We start from the raw sequence: 26,554 nt of genomic DNA on the forward strand, positions 1-26,554 counted from the left end.
TATTTAGCCTGAAAAAAGTAACTTATTCTAGTATAGTTTGTTATAAACTAAGTGTAACAGGGTATAAATAAGCAACCTCATCAGGACAAAGAAGCAGGAAGTGTATATACATACTGGCTGGCCAAGATTTGTCAATAATAATGATAACTAACAAAAAACAATTAACTTTTTAATATCAGCACTATTTTCTACCGAATGTCTCCTAAATTACAAAATTAGAAGCTAAGTCTTATATTCTTATAATTTCAAGAACACTCCTATTTAACACTATAGGTGCTAAACTATTTGATCCCTTATCTCACAAGAAGATGGCTTGCTTACGGTTGTGTGTCTCATTCAACATATTGCCCCAAAGCCACCCTTGTCTGCAGGCTCTGTTATAAGGTGTCTTAGTGGTCAGAACTTTACCTTACTAGGAGGACCCAACATCTGACCGTGTTGTTAAAATTAACTGGGAGGGAGAAAGTTTAATTACTTTGCACTGCAGAGAAGAGGAAATCAAAGAAACATGCTTTGGTTTTCAAATGTGTCTTACAATCCTATATCAAAATTAGTAGAAACAGAACACTATATGACACCCATTTATGGAAATGCTATAATGGGATCTATTATTTTGATATTTGGCTAATGTACTATGCTAACTTTAAAAATGAATAAAAGAGAAAAATCAATTAATTTAGCCCTGCTTATGTTTATTTAAACATACAAAATCTTCACTAAAGTATTTTTCTATACAGACAACTAAAATCCTAATAAATTCAGCTTCAAATACTAAAAGTTAACATTTCATGATTTACCAATTAGCATTTAATGAGATTTGTGCATGAGAGGTTAAAGAAATATAAATGTTAATGGTGTGGCTGAAAAATTCCACCAAGTAGGAGAGGATGGTTGGTTATGGGTTCTCGGTTACATATAAGTCACTGAGAGAAGTGCTTGATGGCATGCGTTCTTTGACCCTACCAAAGTACGCAGCATTGCCTCGAGGAAATTTTCTGTCATTCACTAAAAGATTTAATGACCTTAACAACCAGTTTATGGACACTCCTTTTCCAAACTCCCTAAAATATATGTAACCTGCAATCATAGACAAATCTCCAGTGCCTGTAAGTAGTTACTTTTTGTAGGATGGCCTTTTAATTAGGAATTTATATAACCTGTAGCAAATGCATATATATACACTCTCTCTTCCTACAAATAAAAAAGGAGAAGCTGGGCGGTGGTGGCACACACCTTTAATCCCAGCACTCGGGGAGGCAGAGACAGGCGGATCTCTGTGAGTTCAAGTCCAGCCTGGTCTACAAGAGCTAGTGCCAGGACAGGCTCCAAAGCCACAGAGAAACCCTGTCTCAAAAAAACAAAACAAAAAAAAGAAAAAAGAAAAGAAAAAAGAAAGGAGAAAAGAGAGTGTGATCTAGCAGATAGACAAATGGACTGGTTAATGAGACTACAAACCCAACTAGCCTACAGTGAGGAGGCCGTGGAAAAGCCGTAGAGCCACTCGTCCAAATCATACACTCTCCCTGCTGTTTCTGTAATAAAGCAAGCATTTTCAGCTCTCCATGCTCCCAATTCAACTGGTTCCAAATTCAGAGGCTTAAGGGATGATATTAATGATTATAATCTTGTTTGCTACCTTCTTTCAAGCCCCCCCCCTCTACTGTCTATACTTTTGAGGAAAATAGAAGGTAATTTCTGCTATCCTAAAATTCTACATCCCTCATAACCCCAACTAGGCACTTAATATAGCTGTGGCACAAAACATGATTGGGAAGTAAAGGTTGAAATCATTGGCCCATTGGTCATAGTTCTACAATCACCCTGACAAGGAAGATATGTTTAAAAAGTAAATCTAAAACTGAAGTTTACTTTTGAAACTCTACTGTACTAGTACTCTATGACTATTATACCAAGTTTGCTAGTAGCTCAGTGACATAAACAGTAGAAACTTAGACTCTCCAAACTCTGGAGGTTATCATCCCAAAACCAAGGAGCCAGTGAGGCCAGTATCCTTCACCAAAGAAGACTGTCACTACAAATAAGAAACCATATCTAAGAAATTACCATTTTACTTTTTCAGAAGAGCTGATATTAATTACTCTTATATAAAAAAGGTCACAGCATGAGTGACATTAACTCCTTGTAAAACACTAGAGAAAGTTCTTAACTCTTCCCAACCTGTGAAAAACATGGAACAAGTGTAATCAGACAACTTGCAAGCACTTTATTCTGGGATTTTCTAGGCTAATAAAATTAGAATTACTAGAAGAAAGAAGGTTAAAAAATTAATAGATTTTTTCTAACTCCTTATAATAATGTCTATATTTAACTGTAACTGTATCAAAAGTTTTCACATAAGAAATCCTATTACAGAAAAGGCAATAAACCTGTTTTATTAGCATCCTCATCCTGTACCCATCTGTTTCAAAGATACAGTGTGAAGAGAGGAAGGGCATAGAGATGCAGGCCTTGTGATCCAGATATCATGAAGCTATGTGATTTCATCCAGTTACTAGTTCTAAGAATTCTTTGCAGGTTCTTTCTAACTCAAAGTAAGAAAAAAGAAAAAGGAAGGAAGGAAGGAAGGAAGGAAGGAAGGAAGGAAGGAAGGAAGGGAGGGAGGGAAAAGAAGGAGAAAAAGAAAGGAAAGATGGAAGGAAGGACAGACTGAAGGAAAGAAGGAGGAAAGTTCCACAAAGAAAAATGAGAAGAAACAAGAAACCAAACTGAGCCGGGCGGTGGTGGCACACGCCTTTAATCCCAGCACTCGGGAGGCAGGGCAGAGGCAGGTAGATCTCTGTGAGTTAGAGGCCAGCCTGGTCTACAAGAGCTAGTTCCAGGACAGGCACAAAAAAACCACAGAGAAACCCTATCTCGAAAAAATCCAAAAAAAAAAAAAAAAAACAAGAAACCAAACTGAGAATTAAAGCAGAGTCACAGTTCTTTGTATGAGCATCTCCCAAGGGTACCCAGAGTTCACCTCTTCATTAGGAAGTCGGCAACAAGGAACTGCCTCTATGCAAAGAGAGGTAGTTCCAAATTTGAAAGCTTCAAAGATCAAATTATGTTGTGATGCTAAATTCAATATAATTTTCCACCTCACTGAAAGGATATCCTTGTTTCTATTTTCTTAGAAATTGTCATGGATCCCAGACTTAAATCCTTCCAAATAATTTTGTAGAAATAAATATTAAAAACAGTTTTAACACTTTGCTACCATCACATGTGTTCTAGAAGTCATTAAAGTAGGGAATGAGATATTTTATAAACATCATTGATCAAAACACTGAAAAGTTGTTGTAACTGTAGCCACAGGAATAAGCACAAAACAGAGCCATTTTTTTCCTTAGAGAGTTCGCTATTGCTTTCTACAAATGCAGCACTTAATAACACCTGAAGGAAAATGTTATTAAGGTATATATGCCTTCATTGCATGTGTAAAGGAAATCATTTATGACTTGGTAACCAAAGAATACATACATGCTCACACAGGTTTACACATTTGCAGCTACCTTCACATATGCACCCCAAAACAGAATTCTCTCCCCCACCCTCCTCTCTCTCTCATTCACACACACACACATAAACCATCTCCATTCAAACTACTTAAAGACAAGTATTAACCCTAGATGCATGTGTTCTGTTCATAAATATCATTAAATGTCACAAAGTTCTGTTATTCTGCCTTAAATTTAACCCAAAAGTAAAGTTATATATCTTTATTCCCAAAGAAGAGCATGAATACATATACACTATATGCTTCATGCTGACTATAAAAGTAGTATTTAATATGTACTACAAAATGGATTTCTTCATGCTATCTCCAGTTTCTAACACTCATTAATTTGATAATCTATCATTCAAAATTCTAAAATAATGCAGTCATAAGTTGTTGGAAAAATCATAATTGGAATTGGTTAATCAGTACTTTAGAATCTATAAGCTTAAAGAGAACTTCAGTTCATATTTTTCCTTATTTTGCTCTATTAAGAAAAAAGTCAAGTATAAAGAACATATTTGCTATAACTATTTGATACGATAATTGTCACAGCATTTTAAAAAGTTGATATATTTGGATCAAATTCAAGGAAATGTTTAGCATGTTCGCACATAGATACTCCATTTTCAGAAGAAAATGCAACAAAATTTGTCAGCCTGAGTAGAGTACAAGTACTAAAACAGATTTTCTCTTTTTAATCTCACAAACTTTAATCAAGATCTGAAATTAATGCTACTGATATTTTAGGTTACATTTCCAGTCACCCTGAAATGAAGATTAGAAATACATTTAAGAAATGGATGCAAGGTACAGACCTAATGTATGATTTTTGAGATAAGAGCCTTGACAAAGGAACCACAATTTTTACTCACACATCAGTCCTACGATCAGTGCTACCTGGCAGGACATGTACAAAGGCTCTGAGTCAAATGCTCTGACGTCCACAGAGCCTGTAATGAGATGCCCTGGGGTATCACTGTTTAGACTCTGACAAATACTTGACTCCTTCCTCACATGCCCCACTCCTAATCTCATGTGTACAAATGAACTGCCAGAGAGAAATGTCTTCTCAAGGATATCATTGCTGTCATGAGTTCCTCATCTTCTCCCTACCAGACACTCACAACTATTTTTGTTACTCTTAACATTTTACCTCCATCTCCACAGAACCATAGTCTGTCCTGCTTCCTCCCACTGCCATAAACTCTCCACTATGCCCTAAAGGTCTTAGGACTTGTCATCAGGTAAGTTGGCTTTCACTGTATCCTCCACCATGTCCCTCACCTCCATTCCTAACTCTAATTTAATGGCACAGCTCTCCAGCAGCTCCAGCTTATTCTTCCCATTCATCCCTCATGCTCTGGGGCTCTATAAAGTTAGTCTCCTTGTAGAAATTTTCATATCTTGTCTCTTTCCTATCAAAATAAAACTTAGCCTTATCAGTTCATTTCCATACTCTACCATACTATGCCTCTGCCAGACTGACCCCCTCCTCGTCTCTCTAAACTCTGTTACTTCTGATCCTATGTTATCTTCAAGGGAAGAACTCATTTTGAAATTCATTTCCTCTAACCTGCCTATCTACCTATATCAATACCCAAGCTCTTGTCTGTCTCCCAGGACTCTTGGTCATCTATTCTGGACCCTCTGAGGCATTTTCTTCCCTTGTAGATTCATGAATAACATTCTTCATGCCCTCCCAATTCCCTCACAACTGCTCTTTCCTACTCCTTTGCAACAACCCTTCTGATTCTCTTGATGCTAGAATCCCTGGGGTTTGGTCCTTAGATTCCTTCCACTTTGTTTATTCCCTATATGACCCTCTCAAAGTCTATGAGAGGAATATCCTATATATTTTTGTCGTTTGGTAAATAAACACTAAATTTAGATATTGACCACACAAAATGTGTCTAGTCAAATGTGAAGGTTGTAAAGAAAATATTTTTTGAAAATTTTCATAGTCCATTTTGTGCTGCTATAATGAGTCTTTACAATTGGTATCTTAGTTAATTTTCTTGGTGCTGTGAAAATACCCTGGCAATAAAACCAAAGTGAGGACAGAAGAATTTATTTTGGCTCAGATTGTAGGGTAAATAAGAACAATCACACTGGGAAAGCCAAGTCAAGAGGAGACTGGAATGGCTTGTGTGCTTAGTCAAGTTCCTACTTTCTATGTATTCCAGATTCAATCCCAGTAAATAGTGAAAGACTACCCAGTTAATCAGATTGAATAAATTGGTCCCAGATAAGGCCACTTGATAACATCTTACCAGTGTGATTAAGATCCTGTCAAGTAGACAGGGAGCACTAGCCATTACAACTGGATAATTTATTATGCACAGGGATTTTTTTCAGCTCTATATGCTAAGAAGAATGAGATTGAAGGGCTGGAATCTAGTGGGGACTTCTTGCTGTAGCATGCCATGGCAGAAAGGCAAAAGGGCAAAGGAAAATGAATGAGCAAGAGATGGAACACACAATCTCAAGATCTGTTATTACTGCTATTGTTTCCATTATAAGCTTGAGCTGCACATTGCCTAATTACTCATCAAAGGTCCTAATTTTAACTGTTGCACTAGGAATTGAATTTCTATAATTTTCTTATATGGATTGCACCTAATGTGAAAAATAGTAAAGTACCTCAATAATTTCTGTATTAACTACTGAGATATTATTATAGATACATAAAGAATATTATTAAAATATATTTAACTTGTTTTAAATATTTTAAGTGACTCCAAGAATATTTTCAGTATTGACTCCTGGCTCTTGTTTCTGTTGGGCAATATTGGTTTATACCTGGCCTAATTTAACTGTCAACTTGATACAGTAGAATCACCTACAAAAATAAAGTCTCGATTGAATATTGCCTTTCTCAAGTGGTCTGTGGATCTGTCTGAGGGGTTGTTTTCACTTATTGATGTAGGAGGACCCAGTTCATGTGGGTGATGCCATTTTCTGGGATGCACAAGAAAGCTAAAGAAGCATATGCTTGTGAGAAGCTAGCCAACAGCCTTCACTGATTCTGCTGAGGTTCCTGACCTGACTGCCCCCAGAGATGAACTGTGATCTAGAAATGTAAGCCAAATATACAGAGTGCTTTATCTCAGCAACAGAGGCAAAGTAGGAAATACATTAACAGACTCAATCCTATGAGTTCACACCTAAGGTAAAAAAACTCCTCAACATCATGATTTGGATATCTAAATGCCTCCTTGTACCAACCATATCAAAATCCTAAATTGGTTTCTGCCCATTAAAATCTACATGCCCACACAGGGCCCAGAGGACCTAGCCAAAGCTAGACCTGACCTGAAAATCTGAAGACTAATTTCATGGTACTAAAAGACACCATGAAAACTTCTAAAAGAGAAAGGCAACTAGCAGTCCTGTCCATCTATAATACACTTGAGAACCACAACAACAACCAGCGTGGCACAAGAACTCTAAGAGTGCAACAGTGGCACACACAATGTGGCAGTAACCAGCAACTCTCTGATTGGTCTTAAGACCTGTTCAAACCCATCTCAGGACTAGTGAAGTCATAATCTTGAAGAACCTATGAGTACCACTTGATAAATAATCATAATCAGCACAATCCCTAACTACATTCTAAATAAGTGTTCTCACATCATCAAATACGTATTATTCTCACTCCTCATCAAGGAAACTTCTCTTTACATCAAGAAATCATTACAGAAAATGACAACCAATCCAAATGCTGAATAGTGGAGCCCAGTCTCAGCTCTACAACATAACTTGTACCTACGGCCTTGTGGACTATGCATTGGAAGTTCCCCATGACAAGAGCAAAAGTTCATCCTTGAATGTCTGTTTCCCTCACATACCCACTTCTCATCTCTCAACAAACACTGACAAATTCTGTCCTTCAGATAATTTTAAATCAACATTTTAATGCAGTGGTCTTCGGAAATAGGACCAAAGAAGGGAAAATAAGCACAATGAGAGTTAATGTAAGAGTCTTTCATAAGTTAACCATTCTATAAGGAATATGGTTTCTTAACCATGTGAGAAGCTTGTGGAATATTGTTGCTATCCCTCTGCTCTAGAAGAAAGAAGAAAACATTCCCCCATCAACTCCAAATTCACCTCCCTGGTCTATAAAATGCAAAACATCCCTTTCTCTGATGCCTGTAAACATTCCAACTTCAGTTTTTATTGAAAATATTTGGATTATTAATTTACTTTGCAGTTAAAGTTCAATGTTCATTATCATCTAGTGTCATTTCTAGGATCCCCTAATCATCAGATGTTGGGCCAATATTATCTCAGGGCCTGTACCTCAAGGCCAGTAGGACAGAAAATAGCCTGGCTCGAGTCAGAAGAATAGTTTCAAAACTAGGTAGATGCCCCTTCAACCAGAGGGAGGACTTGGCTATCTCTCATTGGCTGGAGGTACCCCTGTGTCACATAATGTTACTTAATCTATACAAGCTGATGCTCACAGTAATAAACTGAGTTCCTGCTTTGACTTGACTCCCTATCGTGCCTGATTGTCCTGCGTTGTGGGGCTGTAGAACAGGTAGATGGTGCACTCACCTTTGACTGGGGAATAAGGCTAAGAATGCCTGGCAACAGGTGCCAGAAAGTGAGGCTCAACCGGTCCCAAGGCTAAGCAGTCGGTCAAGGTGAGTGGGACCCCACAATGATTACTTCACACACACAAAAAAATGACCCATATATGCTACTCTCCCAAATCCTGGAATTGTCAGACCACAATGCAATCCATGCATGGGAGGATAAAATTACCCTGGCCCCCTGGGTACCCACTGGGAATCTTTTCTCACGGGACACGTGGAAGCATGTGAAGACTCTGGCCAGAGAAAGGGAAAAACACTTTGATATACCCCTGTCATTGGGATTCTATCCCACTATTGCGGTCCTTAAGGCATGTTTTCACCCTGCTGCTCCGCCTCCTCCAATGGAGGTTAGGAAAAGGTCAGAGACCAGGAGAGATCTAAAGAATCCCAAAATAACCAAATGGATAGAAGGGCAAAGGAGAAGGAGACAGAAATGGAGCAGGAAAAGGTCAAAGATTGGGGGAGGTCTGAAGAATCCAAAAGTAACCAATTAACCAAAAGAATGGGAAAAAAAGGAGTCAGATTACAGGGAAGAACAAAAATGGGTGCAATTTACTGAAGAGCAGTCCCGAGGAAAGGAATATGGAAGGCAGGGGCAAAGACAAAAGGAAAGTAGATATTGCCTGTGACAAGGAGCAGCTGCCTCCTTACATTCCCCAGCCACCCTGGAAATGATAAAATAGGAGAGGGGACTAGGACAAATAATGGGGTTCCATCCATGCCTGGAGGAAATGAATACACCAGCCTCCAGGAGAAACTGCAAAGTTGGGACTTTCACACAAAGGAATGTGATGTGGAGCCTCCTAGGGATCCAAACCCTAATTATGCCAAGGCCTATAGGGCTAAGGTTTACAGACCCCAAGTCTTCCTGGTCAATGTTGCCTGTGGCCCTAACTGCCCCCCTAGGCTGATATCCTTGGGAAGCTTAAAGAATTGATGAAGGCAGTGGTCGAGGATGGTCCCACCTCCCCTTGGCCCATGACTCTCTTTCAGGACATTGCCTATCATCCTTGTGTCCCCAAGGACTGGTATGATCTGGCTAAGGCCACCATTGGGGGGATCCCAATATGTTAAATGGATGTTTTTTGTTTTTGTTTTTGTTTTTTTGGAGACATGACATACTAGGGCAGAGTTCAATAGAGTGGCCAACTCTCCAATTCCCATCACTTATCCAATGCTAACTGGTATGGGGAAGGGTGTTCCACTGGGCTCCAACAAGCCACAACTGCGGCTCTTTATCAGGACCAAGTTAGACAAGCAGAACTGGAGGCCTGGGCCAAGCTAGATGAGGGACCCACTGAATCACCTATAGCTGGTACAATGAAAAGACTGTGGGAGCCACTTCCAGACTTTATTGCCCATGTGCAGACCAGCCTTGAGAGGAAATTGCCCCCTGTTGGGCTTAGAGACCAAATTACTAAACTCCTAGTCTGGGAGGATATGAACCAAGATACTAAGATGGCTTGTGCTGGTCTTAGGGAAGGGTCCATTAGTCAATGGGTTGTGGCATCACAGAATGTCGGGACCCAGTCACATACCAACCAGACTCTTGTGGCGGCCCTTCAGGCCCAGATCCAAACTCTAGCCTCTTCTATTACTCAAGCCCTGGCAGCTGAACAACAAAAGCAAACACCTGGGAAATGTTTCATATGTGGCCAACTGGGGCATTTTAAGAAGGATTGCCCACAAAAGAGCAATAAGACCCAGGTGCGGAAGGGAGCCCCTCCATCTCCCTGCCTTGCTGCCACAAGGGGTCTTAAGCAATCCCCTCCCATCTAGTTTAAAGGTTGATTAGCAAATGGGTTTTCTATTTTTTATCTGAGCCCCAGTGAGGAGGATTGTGAAGTTTGCCTTTTCCATTTATACAGTTAACTCCTTTCAACCTGACGAAAGATATGAATGGACTATTCTCCCACAGGAGATGGCCAATAGTCTGGCCTTTTGCCAACAATATTTGTATAGTCCTTATTTTGACAAAGATATTACCTTCCTATATGTTTATATTGATGATCTAATCATTGGGCGTTTGGAGGAATCTGGGCTAGCTCCCTGGGTAACCTCTATTGTTGATATCCTCTAAAAACATGGCTTTAAAATAGCCCCAAACTAAATACAAAAAGTACCTCCAATTCATATCCCAATTAACACTCACTCAAGTCAAAGTGAATGGACCCCAATTAATCCTGCCTCAGCCTCTCACTTTATCGGGGTTACAAAAGATACTGGGAGAAATGAACTGGGTAAGGCCCTGGTTGCCTGCAGAGACTGGGAGACTAGATCTCCTAAAAGGGGGCAACCTTATGAGATCATTTTCTTGTCCCCCAAGGGCCATCAGGCACTCACTGAATTCATCAACATATTCCATCAGGCTTCTTTGGTGAGATATAATCCTAACATTCCAATCCAAGGCTGGATATTATTAGGGAAAATTCTGGCTGCCATTGTTCCACAGTCACAACAACTAGAGTGGATACATACCGCCTCGGGGGCACTCCCAGAGTGTATTCTCTGGTCAGTCAAATAGCTGATATGATCATAAAAATCAGGGATGCATCCCTCCGACATTATGAGAAAAATCCCTCTAAATTAATAATTTCATTCAAAATTAAGGATTTAGAATGGGTGGCCAGACATTGGTCCCGATTGAGCCTCACCCTGGAGGGATTTCTGGGGACCCTGGTCACCCACTTTGGGAAGTCTCAGTTAGTGAAGTTATATCAAGAACTGCACTGAAGAGTCCCCTTAGTCTTTTCTTTGGCCCCTGACCCAAGCATTCACTATTTCCACAGATGACAGGAAGAATGGGGCCGCCTTTGTAGTTTTCCCTGCAAGGGGGATCAAGACAAAAACTACCAAAATTCTCCCTTGTGGGAGATCTGCTCAATATAAGGAAATAATGGCCATATATATTGCCCTATAAGAGGTCTCAGAACCCTGCAACCTCTATCAGACAGCTCGTATGTGGTGAACCTACTGCCACGCTTACCCTATGTCTATATCAGAATGGATGCTAATCCTATTTCTGCCTTGATGATACAACTTGGATCACTCTTAGAAGGTAGGAAAAACCCATATATATTCAACATCTCAGAGGACACCAAAACCTCCCTGTCCAAGGAAATGCTGCTGCGCATGCTGCAGCGTCAGGGGCCTGTCTCATAGAGGTCTCAACTCTGCTCACACAAAATGCTACCCGATTACATGACTTAACTCATGTTAACTGGATAGGACTCAAACGCCCCCAGATTACTACAACAGAATTAAGCAGAATTGTTCATACATGTAAGACTTGCCAACAGTTTCTCGCCCCCCCCCCCCCCCTTTACAAGGGCCAGGGGTGAACCCAAGAGGATTAGGATCCAATATCATCTGGTAAACAGATGTAACACATTACCCTTTATTTGGCAAATTAAAATATATGTTTGTGACCATAGACATGTACTCTAAGGTGGGGCAGGATAATTGTCTGTATTCTGTCAATCATGTTTTAAATAAATGCTGATTAGCCAGGCAGGAAGCATAGGTGGAAAATCCAGACAGGAAGTAGAGGTGGAGCAAAGAGAACAGGAGTACTCTGGAAAGCAGGAAGTTCCCTCTGCCAGTCTTGCCCAGACCACCTAAGAAGCAATATGTAACCTGCCCCCTCTGAGAAAGATACTAAGCCATGGTGTAGGGGGGTCTTCTTTCTATGTGTTGCTTTCATTGGTTGAATAAAGAAAATTGCCTTGGCCTTTTGATAGGACAGTAGCTTAGATAGGCGGAGTAGACAGAACAGAATGCTGGGAGAAAGGAGGCAGAGGCAGAGAGCAGCCCGCCATGAAGCTGCCAAGTCAGATATGCTGAATCTTTCCCAGTAAGCCACGAGCTCATGGTGACATACAGATTATTAAAAACGGGTTGAATCAAGATGTGAGTGTTAGCCAATAAGAGGCAGTGTTTAAATTAATAGAGTTTCTGTGTGGTTATTTTGGGGGTTAAGCTAGCCAGGGGGCCAGGAGCTGGGTGGTGGGAAGTGGCCTGCCACTCCATTTACAACAGAGCCATGTGGCTAACATAGATAAGAACAATGGGTTAATATAAGCTACAAGAGCTAATAAGTAGCCTGAGCTAATGGGCCAATCAGTTTTATAACTTATGGAGATCTCTGTGTGATTTTCTTTGGGGCTAAATGGCTGTGGGAACCAGGCAGACAGAAACCCCAATGAGCCTAGCTCCTCTAGCTACACTAAGGCATGCTGGGCTACTGCCCACTAAGGGGAAAAGGCAACCCATGCCAAAAGCCAGTTCTTACAATGTTTTGCTGCATTGGGACTACTACAACAGGTCAAGATTGACAATGGCCCTTGTTTTATAAGCAAAACATTAAAAGAATTCTTCCAGAGATGGAATATATCCCATACCACCGGGATTACATACAGTCCTCAGGGTCAAGCGATTGTCGAAAGACATCACCAATACGCCATAGAGGTTCTTATAAAACAAAAAGGGAGAAAAGTCTCCCCCATCTACAATTGCAAAAGGCATTATTAACTATCGATATTTTAAATTTTCAAAAATCAGATCAACAAAATAGATTCCAGAAACATTGGGGTTAGGTAGAAGGATCCTCTCACTAACCAATGGAGGGACCCAGATCCTTCTTTGACACAGGGCTGAGGATATGAATATGTTTTCCAAACAGAGGGGAAACGCCTATATGGCAACCTGCTCATAACTTAAAATTCCTCGCCTCCCCTCAGGACAATGGGGAAGACCAAGATGACCAATAAAGAAAGAAAAAGATTATGGTACACAACCCTTAAATTCAAACACAAGAAAAGAAAAATCACCACTGCCCAAGGGAGACTGATCCTTGAGGAAAGTGTTGCCTGTTTATCTATTTCAGATGGCTCTCCCAGTGGTAATCATGTTAACTCTTCTCACAGGGATCAAGGTCCATGCAACAAGTCCCAACCAAGAAGAGGGTGAAGTGGATCTTGTCGAACTCTGGCATTGGAGGGATCCTAAACCAGACTTCTCAGATGACAACACTCTGATGTGGTGGCCTGACTGGATGTTTGACCTCTGCAATTTGGTGCAAAGGAGCTGGGACATGGAAGACTGGAGACCTGAATGTGGAGGCTCTCAGAGGTGCACCCTACGCCAGGCATCTTACCCTAACGAGCTTGGGTGTACTCGTGTCCTTAGGAGACATGCCCTCCTGCAGACACCTTTTTATGTATGCCCAGGAAGCAACTAGACTGTCCCTGCTATTAGAAAATGTGTGTGGGGGACTCCTGATTACTATTGTTCTTTCTGGGGATATGAGCAGACTGGGTCTGGACACTGGATAAAACAACATGGAGATATAATGATCTCCAGGGTGTTTCAGGTACCCCATCCCAGGACCCCCTATATGGGAGATACACTCAATTTAGATGTAACCCTCTGATATTAAAGTTTACAGATCAGGGGGAAAAAGGGACTTCTCCTTATTATCTGGAAAGAAGAGGGGATTAAAGGTATACCAAAAGGGATACAATCATGTCCTTATACTTATGCTTCTAATGGAGATACTTCCTAAGGACCCTCCTTGGATGCTGGGGTCTACTTTCAAGCTAAAGCTTATGGGGGACATTGCCTGTATATACCTCGACTTTACATACCACCACCTTCCACCATCCTTCACAAAGCTACCTAGTGATTATTTAATGCAGACCATTAAGATGGCCTTTATGGCTTTAAACCTTACCCACCCTGAAGCCACTGAAGCCTGTTGGCTTTGCTTACAGCTACTAACCCCCTAGTTTGAAGCCTTTGGGGTAAATGGTTCTTATGAAATACTAGATAAAGCTGATATTTGTAGATAGTAAAACCCTGAAATGGAGATGTCAGGATTTACTATCCCCCCTTTGGCAGATGTCGAATGGAACTTCTGTCTTGTACACCAGACACCCTCTTTTTAACCTCCCTTGAGATGTGAATAATGGGTCTATAACTTCATGGAGGGTACACAAAGATCATGGGTATTTTTGGATCTGCCAAGAGATGGGGGTTACTCCCTGCCTGTCTGACCCATTGGTCATTCATCATAATGACACTTGCCTGCTTACATTAATTTTCCCTCATGTGCTTTACCACATGCAAAAGGAATTCCTGGCTCCAAGGTATAAGAGAGAGCCCCTAATGGTCCCAGGCCGCCAACACATTGATGGGACTAGGGATGGCCAGGACTGCCCTGGGAACCTCATTCCTGGTGATTTTACAACAAGAAATGGGAATAATTCACTCACAATTGACAGCAACCTCAGAAAAGACAGAGATTGCATTACGTTATTTACAAAAGTCTTTGGATTCCTTAGCAATGGTAACCTTACAAAATAGAAGAAGCTTGGTCTTGCTGTTTATGAAACAAGGAGGAATTTGCAGGGCACTTGGGAAGAATGCTGCCTCTATGCAGATCATTCCAGCATAGTTACAAGAATCCTAGATGAGTTAAGAAAAGATATTGACTCATTTAATTCAAGGACCCCCTATGAGACCTGGTTTAATTGGTCCCCGTAGCTTACCACACTCATCTCTTCCCTAATTGGGCCAATGGCTATTTGTTTATTGATTTGTCTTTTTTGACCCATGCATTCTCCAAAGGCTGAAACTAGCTTTCCAAAGACAGATACAATGGGTACAACTCATGGCCCCTCGAGTACATTATGATAGGCTCGATACATCTCACCCCACAGATGGACTCTTAATTTGAGGGTATTCAGGCGGAAACTCCAGATAGGGGTGGCCCTGACCTGTACCCTCTTCCCAGTGGGCTATTCTGGCCTGGTGGCAGGGGTAAGGGTGGGATATAAAACAAAAAGGGGGTGTTGACCCAAAATTATCTCAGGGCTTATACTTTGAGTCCTGTAGGACAGAGAAAAGCCTGGCCCAAGTTGGAAGGATACTCTCAAAGATACCAAGTGAGGATGAGAGACAGCAAAATCTAGGTAGATGTCCCTCCAGCCAGGGAGAGGGCTTGGCTGTCTCTCATTGGCTGGAGGTACGATGTCACTTAACCTATGTAAGTGTAAGTTGACACTCACAGTAATAAACTGAGTTTCTGCTTTGACTTGACTCCTATGGCCCATGATTGTCCTGCATCGTGAGGCTGCAGAATGGGCAGATAGCGCACTCAGCTTTCCCTGGGGAATAAAGCTAAGGAGGCCTGGCAATCAGATTCCAGTTTCCTTGAAGATGCATGCTCATTCTCATGTCATCTAGCATCACAAGGTACACATGAAGCCCACTGACCAGATAGGGTATTCCTTCTTTCTTATATTAACAAACATCTATTTTTCAAAATTTACCACTTTAAAGTTCTAGGGAATACATGCCCGACTGCCTGATCTGATGTGATTTCTCCTATGATTTTAAAGCAGCAGAACTTCCTTCTATTTATAGTATCATCCATACTATATTCTTATGTTTTACATACCCTACTTCAGCAAAGAGCATATGCATCAAGTATGAACTTCTAGACTGGAACTAGTATAGCTTTTGTCTCCTTATCCCTTAAGTGATAAATAAGTGGATGTTTCTGAGAAAAATGCATGAATCACACAATTTCAGTACCTTAATGATTCACATTGAGAGAGATTTTAATATTCAGTCTTCATCTACTGCTCTCTTAATTTCCATATTTCTTTTCCCAACCTCATAATGGCTACCTCAATATGCATGTCTATTTGATAGATCTAAAATTGCAGTACTTTAAGCTTCCTTCATTTCTTTCCCCACCTCCTATTATCTATTTTGCCCCTAAAATGGTTTGAATGTTTGTATCCCTCCAAAATCATAGATCTCAAGTTCAAATGGTAGAGGATGAAGCTCTTAAGACTTTGCCACTCCTCAAAAGTCCCATACCATGTGAGGACATAGCTTTTATTCCTTCCAAATTATGCAGCATACAAATTACTACCTAGCAAGCCGTGCTAAGGCCTTGATTAAACATAATATTTCTGTTTGTGAAGCTTCCATAACTGTGTGAGATACATTCATATACAAACACACACACACACAACTCAGGTATTCTGTAGCAACAGAAACTGATTACAGAATACTCTGAATCCTCTTCTCAACTCAGTGATATCTGCTCAGTTTTCTAGTTTAAAAACCTTAACATATTTATGTCTCCACTCTATTCTGTTAATTTAAGAAAACCTGTTTTTTCATCTTACAGTCCTCTGATCTGAATTTACTGACATATATTTAAAGAAACAATAGTTTCACAGACTGACAGGCACAATATATGAGAAAGAAGGTGAGGAGCGGTGGTTTGAAAGAGGATGATGGCTCCATAAGCCTATAAGGTTGAATATTTGGTCCCCCATTGGTGGAACTGTTTAGGAAAGATTAGGAGGTATGGCCCTAGTGGACTAGTCATGTCACTGGAAGTGAGCTTTAGATTTCAAAAGCCCAGCACCATTTCCAACGTCTCTTGTTCCTTCTACCCCATGTTTATGGATCAAGTTATAAGCTATCAGCTACTGTTCCAATGACATTCCTGTCTGCCTGCTGCCGTGATCTCCAATATGATATGCGCTCATGGACTAAAAGCTTCTGAAACCACAAACTCAATTAAATGCTTTCTTCTACAAGTTGACTTGGTCATGGTAGTTTGCCACAGCAATAAAAAAGTAACTAAGATGGGAGTGTTATTAATCAGCAAAATTGAGAATAAAAACAATAAATAGATTACTATAGTGTTTTCTGAGATTTTGATATATTAATTATCAAAGAAAATTCAATAATGGAGTATACTATACAGGGTTTGTTTGTTTTCATTGTTGTTTGTATGTTTTCCTCTGCTCTCAACTACTAAAGACCACTTTATCGAGGCAAATCAGAGAGGACTAATATCCCAAGAATACACTCTGGTGCACCATGATCACACATCTCACCTCACTGCCCTAGCATAGGTCTGGTACTAGGGCTAATTCTCGGCTAGTCTCCACATGCATCTATGCTGTTATTTTCTCCGTTGGCTCTCTGTTTCCAGTTTTTTTTTTTTTTTTTTTTTTGGTTTTTCGAGACAGGGTTTCTCTGTGGCTTTGGAACCTGTCCTGGAACTAGCTCTGTAGACCAGGCTGGTCTCAAACTCACAGAGATCCGCCTGCCTCTGCCTCCCGAGTGCTGGGATTAAAGGCGTGCGCCACCATTGCCCGGCCCAGTTTTATTTTTTAAAGAAATATCTAGTTATGCCTCAACATGACTTTAGGATCATGAGTTGCTTTTATGTAGCATAGGTTCAAATCCTACACTGCTTGGGTGCCTCAATCTACCCCATCTCTCCTCCCAACTTCATTTCCTAAAATATATCATGATCTTTCACCCTCCTGGGGATCAATTTATTTTGCTCCTACTCTTCAATGTAGCTTCTTTCTGTTCCCAATTTACCACTAAAGAAACATTTTAACAGCTATTTCTAGTGAGATCTCTGCTGATAATTTTTCATTCTGGTCTTTGTTACTCCTTAATATTTTCATAACACTTGCTTTTACCTCTAGTCCAGCAACTGTCATGCAGTGAATAAGAAAAGACAATATTTGTTGAATGAGAAAACTACAAACAGATAAATGACTTAGTAAATATTTCAGAAATACCTGAGTTAACAGGAAGTTTTCAGTACTGTAGCTAGAAGTGTGCTATGAGGTCATTCATTTAAGCTGTTACTATGAATAAAACATTATCAACTTTGCCTAAAAGAAACCAAGCCTTCCACTTTAGGATGCCTCTAATAGAGAATAAATGTTTACTAATGTTTTCCTTACAGAAAACTCTACAGCCTGGGAATTCTGTTTAGGAGCTTAGATAGAGGCTACCTGCCATAGCCATCCCTCTCAACAGAAAACAAGCTGCTCAGTACCAGGGAAATAGATATTCTTGGACAATCTGTACTAGAAAAAAATCTGCAGATAGAAAACACATAACCCAGGTCTGGTTCTCAAGGTCTCTTTCCCCATTAGGATGCTTTTGTCACAGTTTCTGGTGGACCAAAGGTTGGAAGCTCCATCAATTAACCTCTAGCTTTCACCGCTAAAATATAAAGTTCTAGGTATTATCTGAACCACGAAATCTCATTTCAAGCTCACAAACAGTAAAAAGTTCCATGTGTTGGTTCTTGATTTTCTTGATCAAAGCTTACCAATCTTGAAAAGATCTACAGGCTGGTACTTCTCTTTTATATTCAAAACCTGTGGCTCCGTGAAGGAAATTTGCTGCAAGTCCTCACTTAACGGTGCACATTTGGAAGCGTCCTTGGGATAGCTAATGCTTCTGAGTACCATCCGATGTTCTTTAACGACATTGAGGATTTCACTTTTCTTAATCTCAAAAGGGATGAACTTGCCAGTTTTTGGTTTTTGGTGTTTATTTTTAAAAACATTTATAGAAGTACCTTGAGACTTATTCTGTAAATAAAACAAAAAATAAAATTTAATATTCTTTATTTAATATAATTACATAGTAAATTTTATGAGTAAATTTTGTCAAAAAAAATCATGTCTTCACTAACTGCATTTTCCAAGTGTCTTGCTGTAGAAGACGTTTACTGCAGTACACATGACAGTTACCAGCTATGCTCCCCCTCTAAAGTCATTCCCATCTGTGAGTGTTCCTGTCTACTTCAAAAGCAAAGTGAATTGTAAACTAGCAACTTCCCCTCAAAACAGATACTTTAAAATGAAGACACACAAATGGTCAATCCTGAAAACATTCATGTAAGCAGCATTATGCAGACGGAACAGGTTATATTTAGGAATATATCTGCAGGTGCATATATGCATATATGCACAAAGAAGAAGAGGAAAGGGAGAAAGGAAAGAAAAGAGAGGTCATGAATTTGAAGAGGAGCAGGGAAGAGCATAAGAAAGGAGGAGTTTCAAGGGAGGAAAGGGAGGAGATAATGTTATAATTAAATTATAATGTCAAAAATAAAAAATACAGGCTCAGAATAGAATCTATTTTAAAATAATTTTCACATTTAATTAATTTTAGCCACCTCTGAGAACTCTTAATTGCCAATAAAATTCCCAAACCTGTCTCTGCTAAACTGAAAATCACTCAACATATATGGAGTTGTGCTGATGTGGGATTCCCCTCTGTATGCTGTGAATATGCTTTATTGCCATGGGTTAATAAATAAGCTGTTTTGGACAGTGGCTTAACAGAATATAGCTATGTGGGAAAACTAAATTGAATTCTTGGAGAAAGAAGGTAGAGTCAATAAGAAGCCACATAGAAACTGCTGGAGACAGATGCCTCTGCTGGAGTCTGCCCAAATTTTGCCTGTAGGCCATGACCTCGTGATGATGCACGGATTAATGGAGATGGGTTAATTTAGGATATAAAGGCTAGCTAAAAATATGCTTATGCTATTGGCCAAACAGTATTGCAAATAACATAGTTTCTGATTATTTTAGGAGTCTGGGTGGCTGGGAAACAAACAAGCAGTCTCACACAACAGTATTCTGCCATGAAAACCATATTGATAACAGTATATAATTTTTCAGATGTGTTTAATCACTTGTTTCTTAATTTTGACCAACGTATGCAGTGGAAAACTAATACAGTTCCCAATCTCCGAAATGTGATTGTTCATACAATATCTGCTCTAAAGACAGATACGGCTGGTCACAAAAATTCAAATTGTTGTTGGTTCTAACTGTTACCAACTCAAGATGTCGATAAGATTTTGGCGATAAATATTGTTTTTGCCAGATAAAATAATAGGAATACAATAGTTGTAAAAATTACATATAATTCTCAAAGCAAGTCAGATTTCCAAGGTACATGTCTAACCCTGAACCTATTCATCATATATGCCTTGTCTATTACTAAAAAGAAAATATAATTAAAATAGTTTAAACTTTTAGAGAAAATTAGCATGACTTGTAAAGAGTATTTATTATATAACTAAAACTACCCATGGTCATTTTCAGCAAAAATGTTCATCAAAAAAAATAGCTAAAAGCACATTTCTATTTCCAATAAAAGAAGCATCATTAAAATTCTGCTTAAAACTCTATTTGCAAAAAGCAGACACACATCCTTAAGATCCCTTCCTACCCCTACGTGCCTAAAGATGTACTTGTCTTCCCCACCTGCTTGGCAAAGCCTTCGCTCAGAACTGTGACCCTGTCTGTCTGAGTCACACGTTCTCCTTTCACCCTTCCTGAAACCTCACAACTGTCTGCCACTCTGCATATTTGTTGAGCAAGGCACAACAGTTGTTGCTGGGGATGCAACATTCAGAAGAGACAGTCTCCCTGTAGGGCCTATAGACTGGAGGAGAGCTCTAATGCAAAGTGACCTAAGAGGAGACATGCTGAGACCACAGAAGAGGTACATTGTGAATTTTTAATTTTAGGTTTGTCTAAACAGTGTTAAATGGATATTTACTTAAGATAATAAATACAAATAAGTGTTAATGCCATTAAAAATTGTATCAGATGTGCAGACTAAATACATACATAATGAGTAATTTTCAAAAGTAAAATTCTTGTTTTTCCGTGTCACCTGAATCAATTGTTATGAAAGCTAATGAAGGAGTCATTCCCTTCCTCAGAGCCTATAACCGTTTGTGATAAGCAGTACAATATTAAATACTTATTCATTTTTTAATACAACACGCTGAATAATGAAAAGTACTACCTCATTTATTCGTTTGTAATGTTGGGCAATAAGAGATTTTGCTTCTTGCAAAAAGTCTTGCTGAGCGGTTTGTAATACAGGACCTAAAATAGAAACAAAACCACTTTTTAAAAATAAGTCTTCACTTTATTTGTTTGATTTCTGAGACAAGATCTCAGGCAGGCTTGGAATTTGCACAGCCTCAGAGGCGCTGGTTACAGTAATTACTTATACTTCCTTAATTAAGGTGGTGAAAGGAAATGATGAAATGATGAGGGCAGTGGTGAGTTTTGTGGGACTCTATAGAAGGATGGTCTACAATTAGATTAAAAAGAAATGAATATAATGATTCTTTTATATAATACCTGCTATTTAAAAGAAAAATCCAATTTATAACGGTTGGGATACTGAAATAAGTGACCAGCTCCCGTGGTGTAATGGTTAATCCTCTGGACTCTGAATGCAGCAATCTGAGTTCGTATCTCGGTGGAACGTGTTCCTTGAGGAAGAGACCTGGTCAGTCATCCTCATCAACTCAGACCATGAAACCCAATATAAACGGGCTGCCCATGCCTGCTTCAGCATTTCTGGGGGCATGTTTCATACAGTAAATCCCTGAGTATCATCTTGCAAAAATTATTAAAATGCATTTGGGGCATAAAAAGTGTTGACTCTTACCGTGTTGACTAATTAACTAATGCATATGATTATATATTTCCCAGAGTATATTTAAATTATACATTGTTGATAAGGTAACAATTACAAAGTAAAATGCCTCAATAAATCTGTAGGACTAACATGAATAAATATTCATACCTAGTGGTCTGTAGTTTTATAATGATAGTGATTATCTCATTTCTATTTTCTTTTTTTGTTTGCTTTTTGTTTTGGTTTGGTTTTGCAAGACGGGGTTTCTCTGTGTAACAGTCCTAACAGTCCTGAAACTCGCTCTGTAGACCAGGCTGGCCTCAAACTCACAAAGATCCACCTGCATCTGCCTCCCAAGTGCTGGGATTAAGATGTGTGCCACTACTGCGTGGCTTCATTTCTACTTTCCCAAGTTTCATAATTTCCTTTAAGCAAAGCTAAAAACAAACAACTCTCTGGCATGCATATCATCCTCACATATCCTAATCCAAGAGTCCATTCTTAAGTATGCCTTTCAGAATTACCTGATTCTGTTATTCAGAAGTGTTGCCCACCTTCCTCCTCTTAACCTGGACTTCATAAAATTTTAAGCTGTACTTCTACAAATTAGCTTTCCACTGTGTGGGCTTGCCATACACTTCTCCTTCGTATGTCTTCAGAGAGGTTCCTCTCTGTGTTTACATCCAATCTTAAGCAATTTTAGAGAACTTGCTCTGTTCATAATGAAAACATGAGATTCCTTCACACCACCTGAGCTAGGAAAATTGAAACTCCTGTGTTACTGGTGGAAATACAAATACAAAAACAAAATGGAATAAGCGGCTTGGAAAAGGTGTGGAAATGTTTGTAAAATTAAAATGCATTTATTCTGTGATCAAGCAATTTTACTTCCAAATATGCATTATAGAAAATGAAAACATGTTCATAAGAGATTTGAATAAGATTGCTTACAGCAACTTGCTCATAAGCCAAATTGGAAAAGACTCACATATGTATAAATAAGAGAATTAAGAAATAAACTGGCTTATACTCATGTGATAAAACTGTTAACCATCAAAAAAAAAAAAGGAACCAAATTATCCCATGCACAGCATGGGGGTGGGTCTTAAAAACAGCATGCCAAGTTCGAGTAACATACAAGTAGAACATACCACAGTTTCCCCTATATGAAGTTCTAAGATAAATAAAATCATCTATGGTATGAACAAAGCAACAATGAATCTTCTGGTGGGGCATATTGGGTGAGAAGTCCCTAAGGGGGGGCGGGAGGCATGAGAGAAACATCCAAGATGATGGCACTATTCCGTACCCTCATGCAATCACGGCTTTAACGGGATTTTATAACAATCATAAATCTCATGAACACCTAAGATTCCTGCATTTCATGGCATGCACATTTTACATTAACAACAATGCAGTTTAGAGTTAGGGCAAAAACAAAACTGTCCCTGCATGGATTCTCACAACACCATGTTGCTGCTATTGACTATGTGAAGTCATGGGCCTCCAGGAGCTGGTATAATCGAGTTCTGAGGACTGGAGCAGAGCAAGACCTTAGAAATACAGGAAAATAACAAGATAGTAGTCTCCCTCCAGAGTACTGAGTTAGGAAAGGGAGAAACAAAGGCTGTTCTGTTGGGATAAACAGCACAAAAGTTGTCCCTAGCAATCCTTAAGAACTCCACCTGCTCCTTGCTCCCTATGCTGCCTCTTTCCCTGCTCTATATGGATGTGCTGGTAAGTCATAACCAGATTCCCAGTCCTCATGCATTCAAGGGTGTCTGTGTACATCTAAGGACCATTGTTGGCGGCAGTTTTCTCTTTTCAGTGAAAGATACTTGTTGAGATTCATGTATGTGTTCCTGAAGAACTGTGTATCACTGGTGCAGACCAAGCAATCTCTGATGTCCCAATCCAGAGCCCTAAGAGTGTTGTTCTCACATAGACTTCAGAATATAAAGCTGTCAGTTTCATGAAATTGCAACTAAGGTAAAATTCTACATTGAGGGGTCTCTAGCCGAGCACTCTCTTCCTGAAGGAATGGAACTGGGATGATGTTCCCAGTGTGGCTCCGAGCTTTGTCTTTTTTCTCATTCTATGACAATCCTTTCCAGCTTCAGTTGTTTTCTTCTGGTGTAGTTGAATTTCCATAGTCCCCAAAGTTATGGATAAATGGGATAAACACAAGAGGAATGGAAATTTTTATAAAATTAAAATATATTTACCCTGTGAACTATTTTACTTCCAGACACAGGAAATGAAAACATATCCCTAAGAGATTTAAATAAGAAAGCTCACAGCAACTTACTAATAATTCAAATTGTAAGGGTCCACATCTGTATCAGAGAACAGAGAAACTGTGACCAATGAGAAGGCAGTATATCTTTACAATTTTTCATGATAAAAACTGTCATCTGCCAGTTACATGGCAAACATTAAGTCTTGGTTTTTCTGAATATATGACCTTGTATAAACTATAATGCGTTCATTTCAGCCAACACTTTAAAGATGACCCAGTGCTCACTCTGTGCTGCGGAGCCCTGGGGGACTAATAAAGCCACAGAGGGCTCTGCCGAGGGCCTGCAATGGCTCTGGACTCCTGTACCACCTGCTGCTCTTTGCTGCATGTCTGCTGCACCCTTGATGCCACACACCCGCCATGAGTACCATAAACTCCTCTGAGACTGCTCACGCTCCTAGAATAAGTTTTGTTGACACTCATTCTAGGCCTGTCATTCTGCATGCACCTTCCTTGTCACCTAATGCACTGGTTTTCAACGCTTGTAACTAAAAGACAGCTTTTGATTGAGGAGTTAAATTTTCAAGATATAATTTTTTTTCCTAGCTGTGCTATTTGTCGACCTCAGTGTACCTGATCTTTCCATGTTCAATAGTGCCGCATATCTCCTTTCAACTGCAGAGAAGCCCTCGTGCACTCTGGGCACCCTAAAGGCCTTCTTGGGTGTAGCAAGAGGATTTGGACCCTGAAGTCCTGCCACTGCAAGTTAGACCTGTGGTTAAGCTGTGGAAGACGGCAGTGGAACAAGGCCAATGTTTGGTGATAAAGCAGCAGAGCAGACAACAAAGGCCATGATTCAACAATTTCCCATGGATCCTGAGGCGGCTCTGCTGAGGTCCTCAGCACATACATGCTGTCTTCAAGCTTGGCCTCATCACCAAAGGTGCCGAGTCAGCTAGTCTGGTTTCTGCTCTAAATGAATTTAGTTTTGAAGGGATAGTTTTCCATGGCAACATAAGAGAATTCAGATCTCAATACAATGGGAAAGGCTGTGCTAGAGTTATTTCTTAATTCTTATCATCTCCAAGAGTAGGTCTATGTTCAATAGGTGAGGCTAAAGATTTGAACACTAAACAACCCTGATAGTAAGGGTCCGTCCATCAATATTTAACTCTGATAGTAAGGGTCTATCCATCAATGTTTAACTCTGATAGTAAGGGTCTATCCATCAATGTCTAAGCTTCCTGCTTCTCTAATACAGAAGGGTAAGGATGTAAGCATGAAGTTCTTGTATATCTAAGTGCACATAATAACTGAAATGACTAAGTTGTCCCTGCTGGTCCTTCTACACTAGGACATCTGTACATCACCACATTTGTAAACACAGACACCACCCACAGAGTAACTGAAGAAGCTGCTGTCCTGCTATGTTTTAATTCAGTTTGCTGACAAACCTATTTTATTTTCCCAAGCCTTGGTTTTCTTCTTGGTAAACAGGGATAATGTATCCTATAAAGCTGTTAAGGGAGTTGATTTAGATCTTGTCTGAGAACATTTAGTTTCAAGACCTAATACATAAGTTTTTCCATTAAGTAATTTTTATAACTGTATTGCTGTCATTGTACTAAAATTTTTTGTTAATTATGTATTCATCCTAAATAGGATAAATTATTATTTAACCTGAAGATGACTAATATTTAATTTCACTAATCAATTCTTGTTTTTCAATAACAAAAAGACAAATAATCTTCTAATTTATTTTTAATCATCTCCTTAGTTATAAATACGTTATCTAAAATTAATGAATTAATATGTTCACAGACAATAAATATGTCATCTTCGAGATTTTCTGTTATTAAAAACCCAAAAATAAGTAGCAAATTTTTATAAGTAATAACAATACTTTATAATAACTAGATTTTAGAGATTGAAATGGCCACAATAAACTTACCTGATATATGAATGCAAATATTATTTCCAAAAAAAATAAATGCACACCTCTGATTCCAAAGGTTCAGAGTCACATAAAATAATTTCATACATTAATCTTTAAAAAGTCTCATTCAGATTGGACTGAATGCTAGCAGTGTGATGTTTCTCACACTGCTGTTCTGCTGAGCTACTCCAGTAAAGCTCCAAGCTGAGCTACAGGAAGAAAATCTAGTCATGGAAAATATGACAGGGAATGAGCCATCTCTCGACTGCAACACAGAACAAGCCTCTGATGCATCCAAACAGCCCCAGGGCCTTGCAAACATGTATTTTTCAAATCCATGGCTTGCTGCATTCAGGTTTCACCCATTCCCAATCAAAGACTTGATTTTCCAGGTAGGCTTTACAAAGACTTGCTAAGAAGATAATCAAAACTTTATTGTCACATGGGTGAAGATCTTGCACGTACAGTTCTGACTAAATCCCTGCCTGTCTGTGTGACTGATTTCATGGAACTCAGAAAAACATTCTCAGGCTATGCATGTTGGCACATGCCAGCAATCCCAGCATCCAGGAAGCTGAGGCAAAAGAGTTTGAGACCAATCTGGATTACATTTGTAAGATGTAGTCCCAAAGTGTAAAAACAAACCAAAATGCGTAAAAGCCTTAGGCGCAGTGGGACTTGATCCATATATACTCATTAAGTCCCCATTAAGTATCCTGTTCACTGCTAAATGGACCCAAATATGATAGCAACTGCACCTGTTTCTAGCTACTATAGCGCCTACGTTTTTTTCTATAAAGAATTTATAAACAAACTCTGTGACATTTAGTAGAAAATATTACTATGATACAGAACAGCATAAACTACCGCTAATCAGCTCGCCATGAAAAAAAAATCCTTTAGAGAGTTAAAACTTTATATTGCATCACTGTAGAAAAGTTTTAAAACACAAATGTCTCCTGAGAAATAACAGTGAG

General features: G+C 39.4%; 1 protein-coding gene across 1 annotated transcript in view; it reads right to left on the reverse strand.

Annotated features, from left to right (window-relative positions):
• The window catches only part of Iqcm (IQ motif containing M), a 415,125-nt gene that overhangs the window by 388,048 nt on the left and 523 nt on the right, over positions 1 to 26,554 (reverse strand). The window contains exons 2-3 of the mRNA XM_041663710.1: positions 20,776 to 20,858; positions 18,269 to 18,533 (exon numbers count right to left, since the gene is read on the reverse strand). Coding sequence (XP_041519644.1) covers positions 18,269 to 18,533; positions 20,776 to 20,858 — 348 coding nt within the window. The remainder of the gene's footprint in view (positions 1 to 18,268; positions 18,534 to 20,775; positions 20,859 to 26,554) is intronic.

This window comes from Microtus oregoni, unplaced genomic scaffold, assembly GCF_018167655.1.
Source record: "Microtus oregoni isolate MIOR12 unplaced genomic scaffold, Mior012 000014F_ref0000157, whole genome shotgun sequence".
NCBI lineage: Eukaryota > Metazoa > Chordata > Mammalia > Rodentia > Cricetidae > Microtus > Microtus oregoni.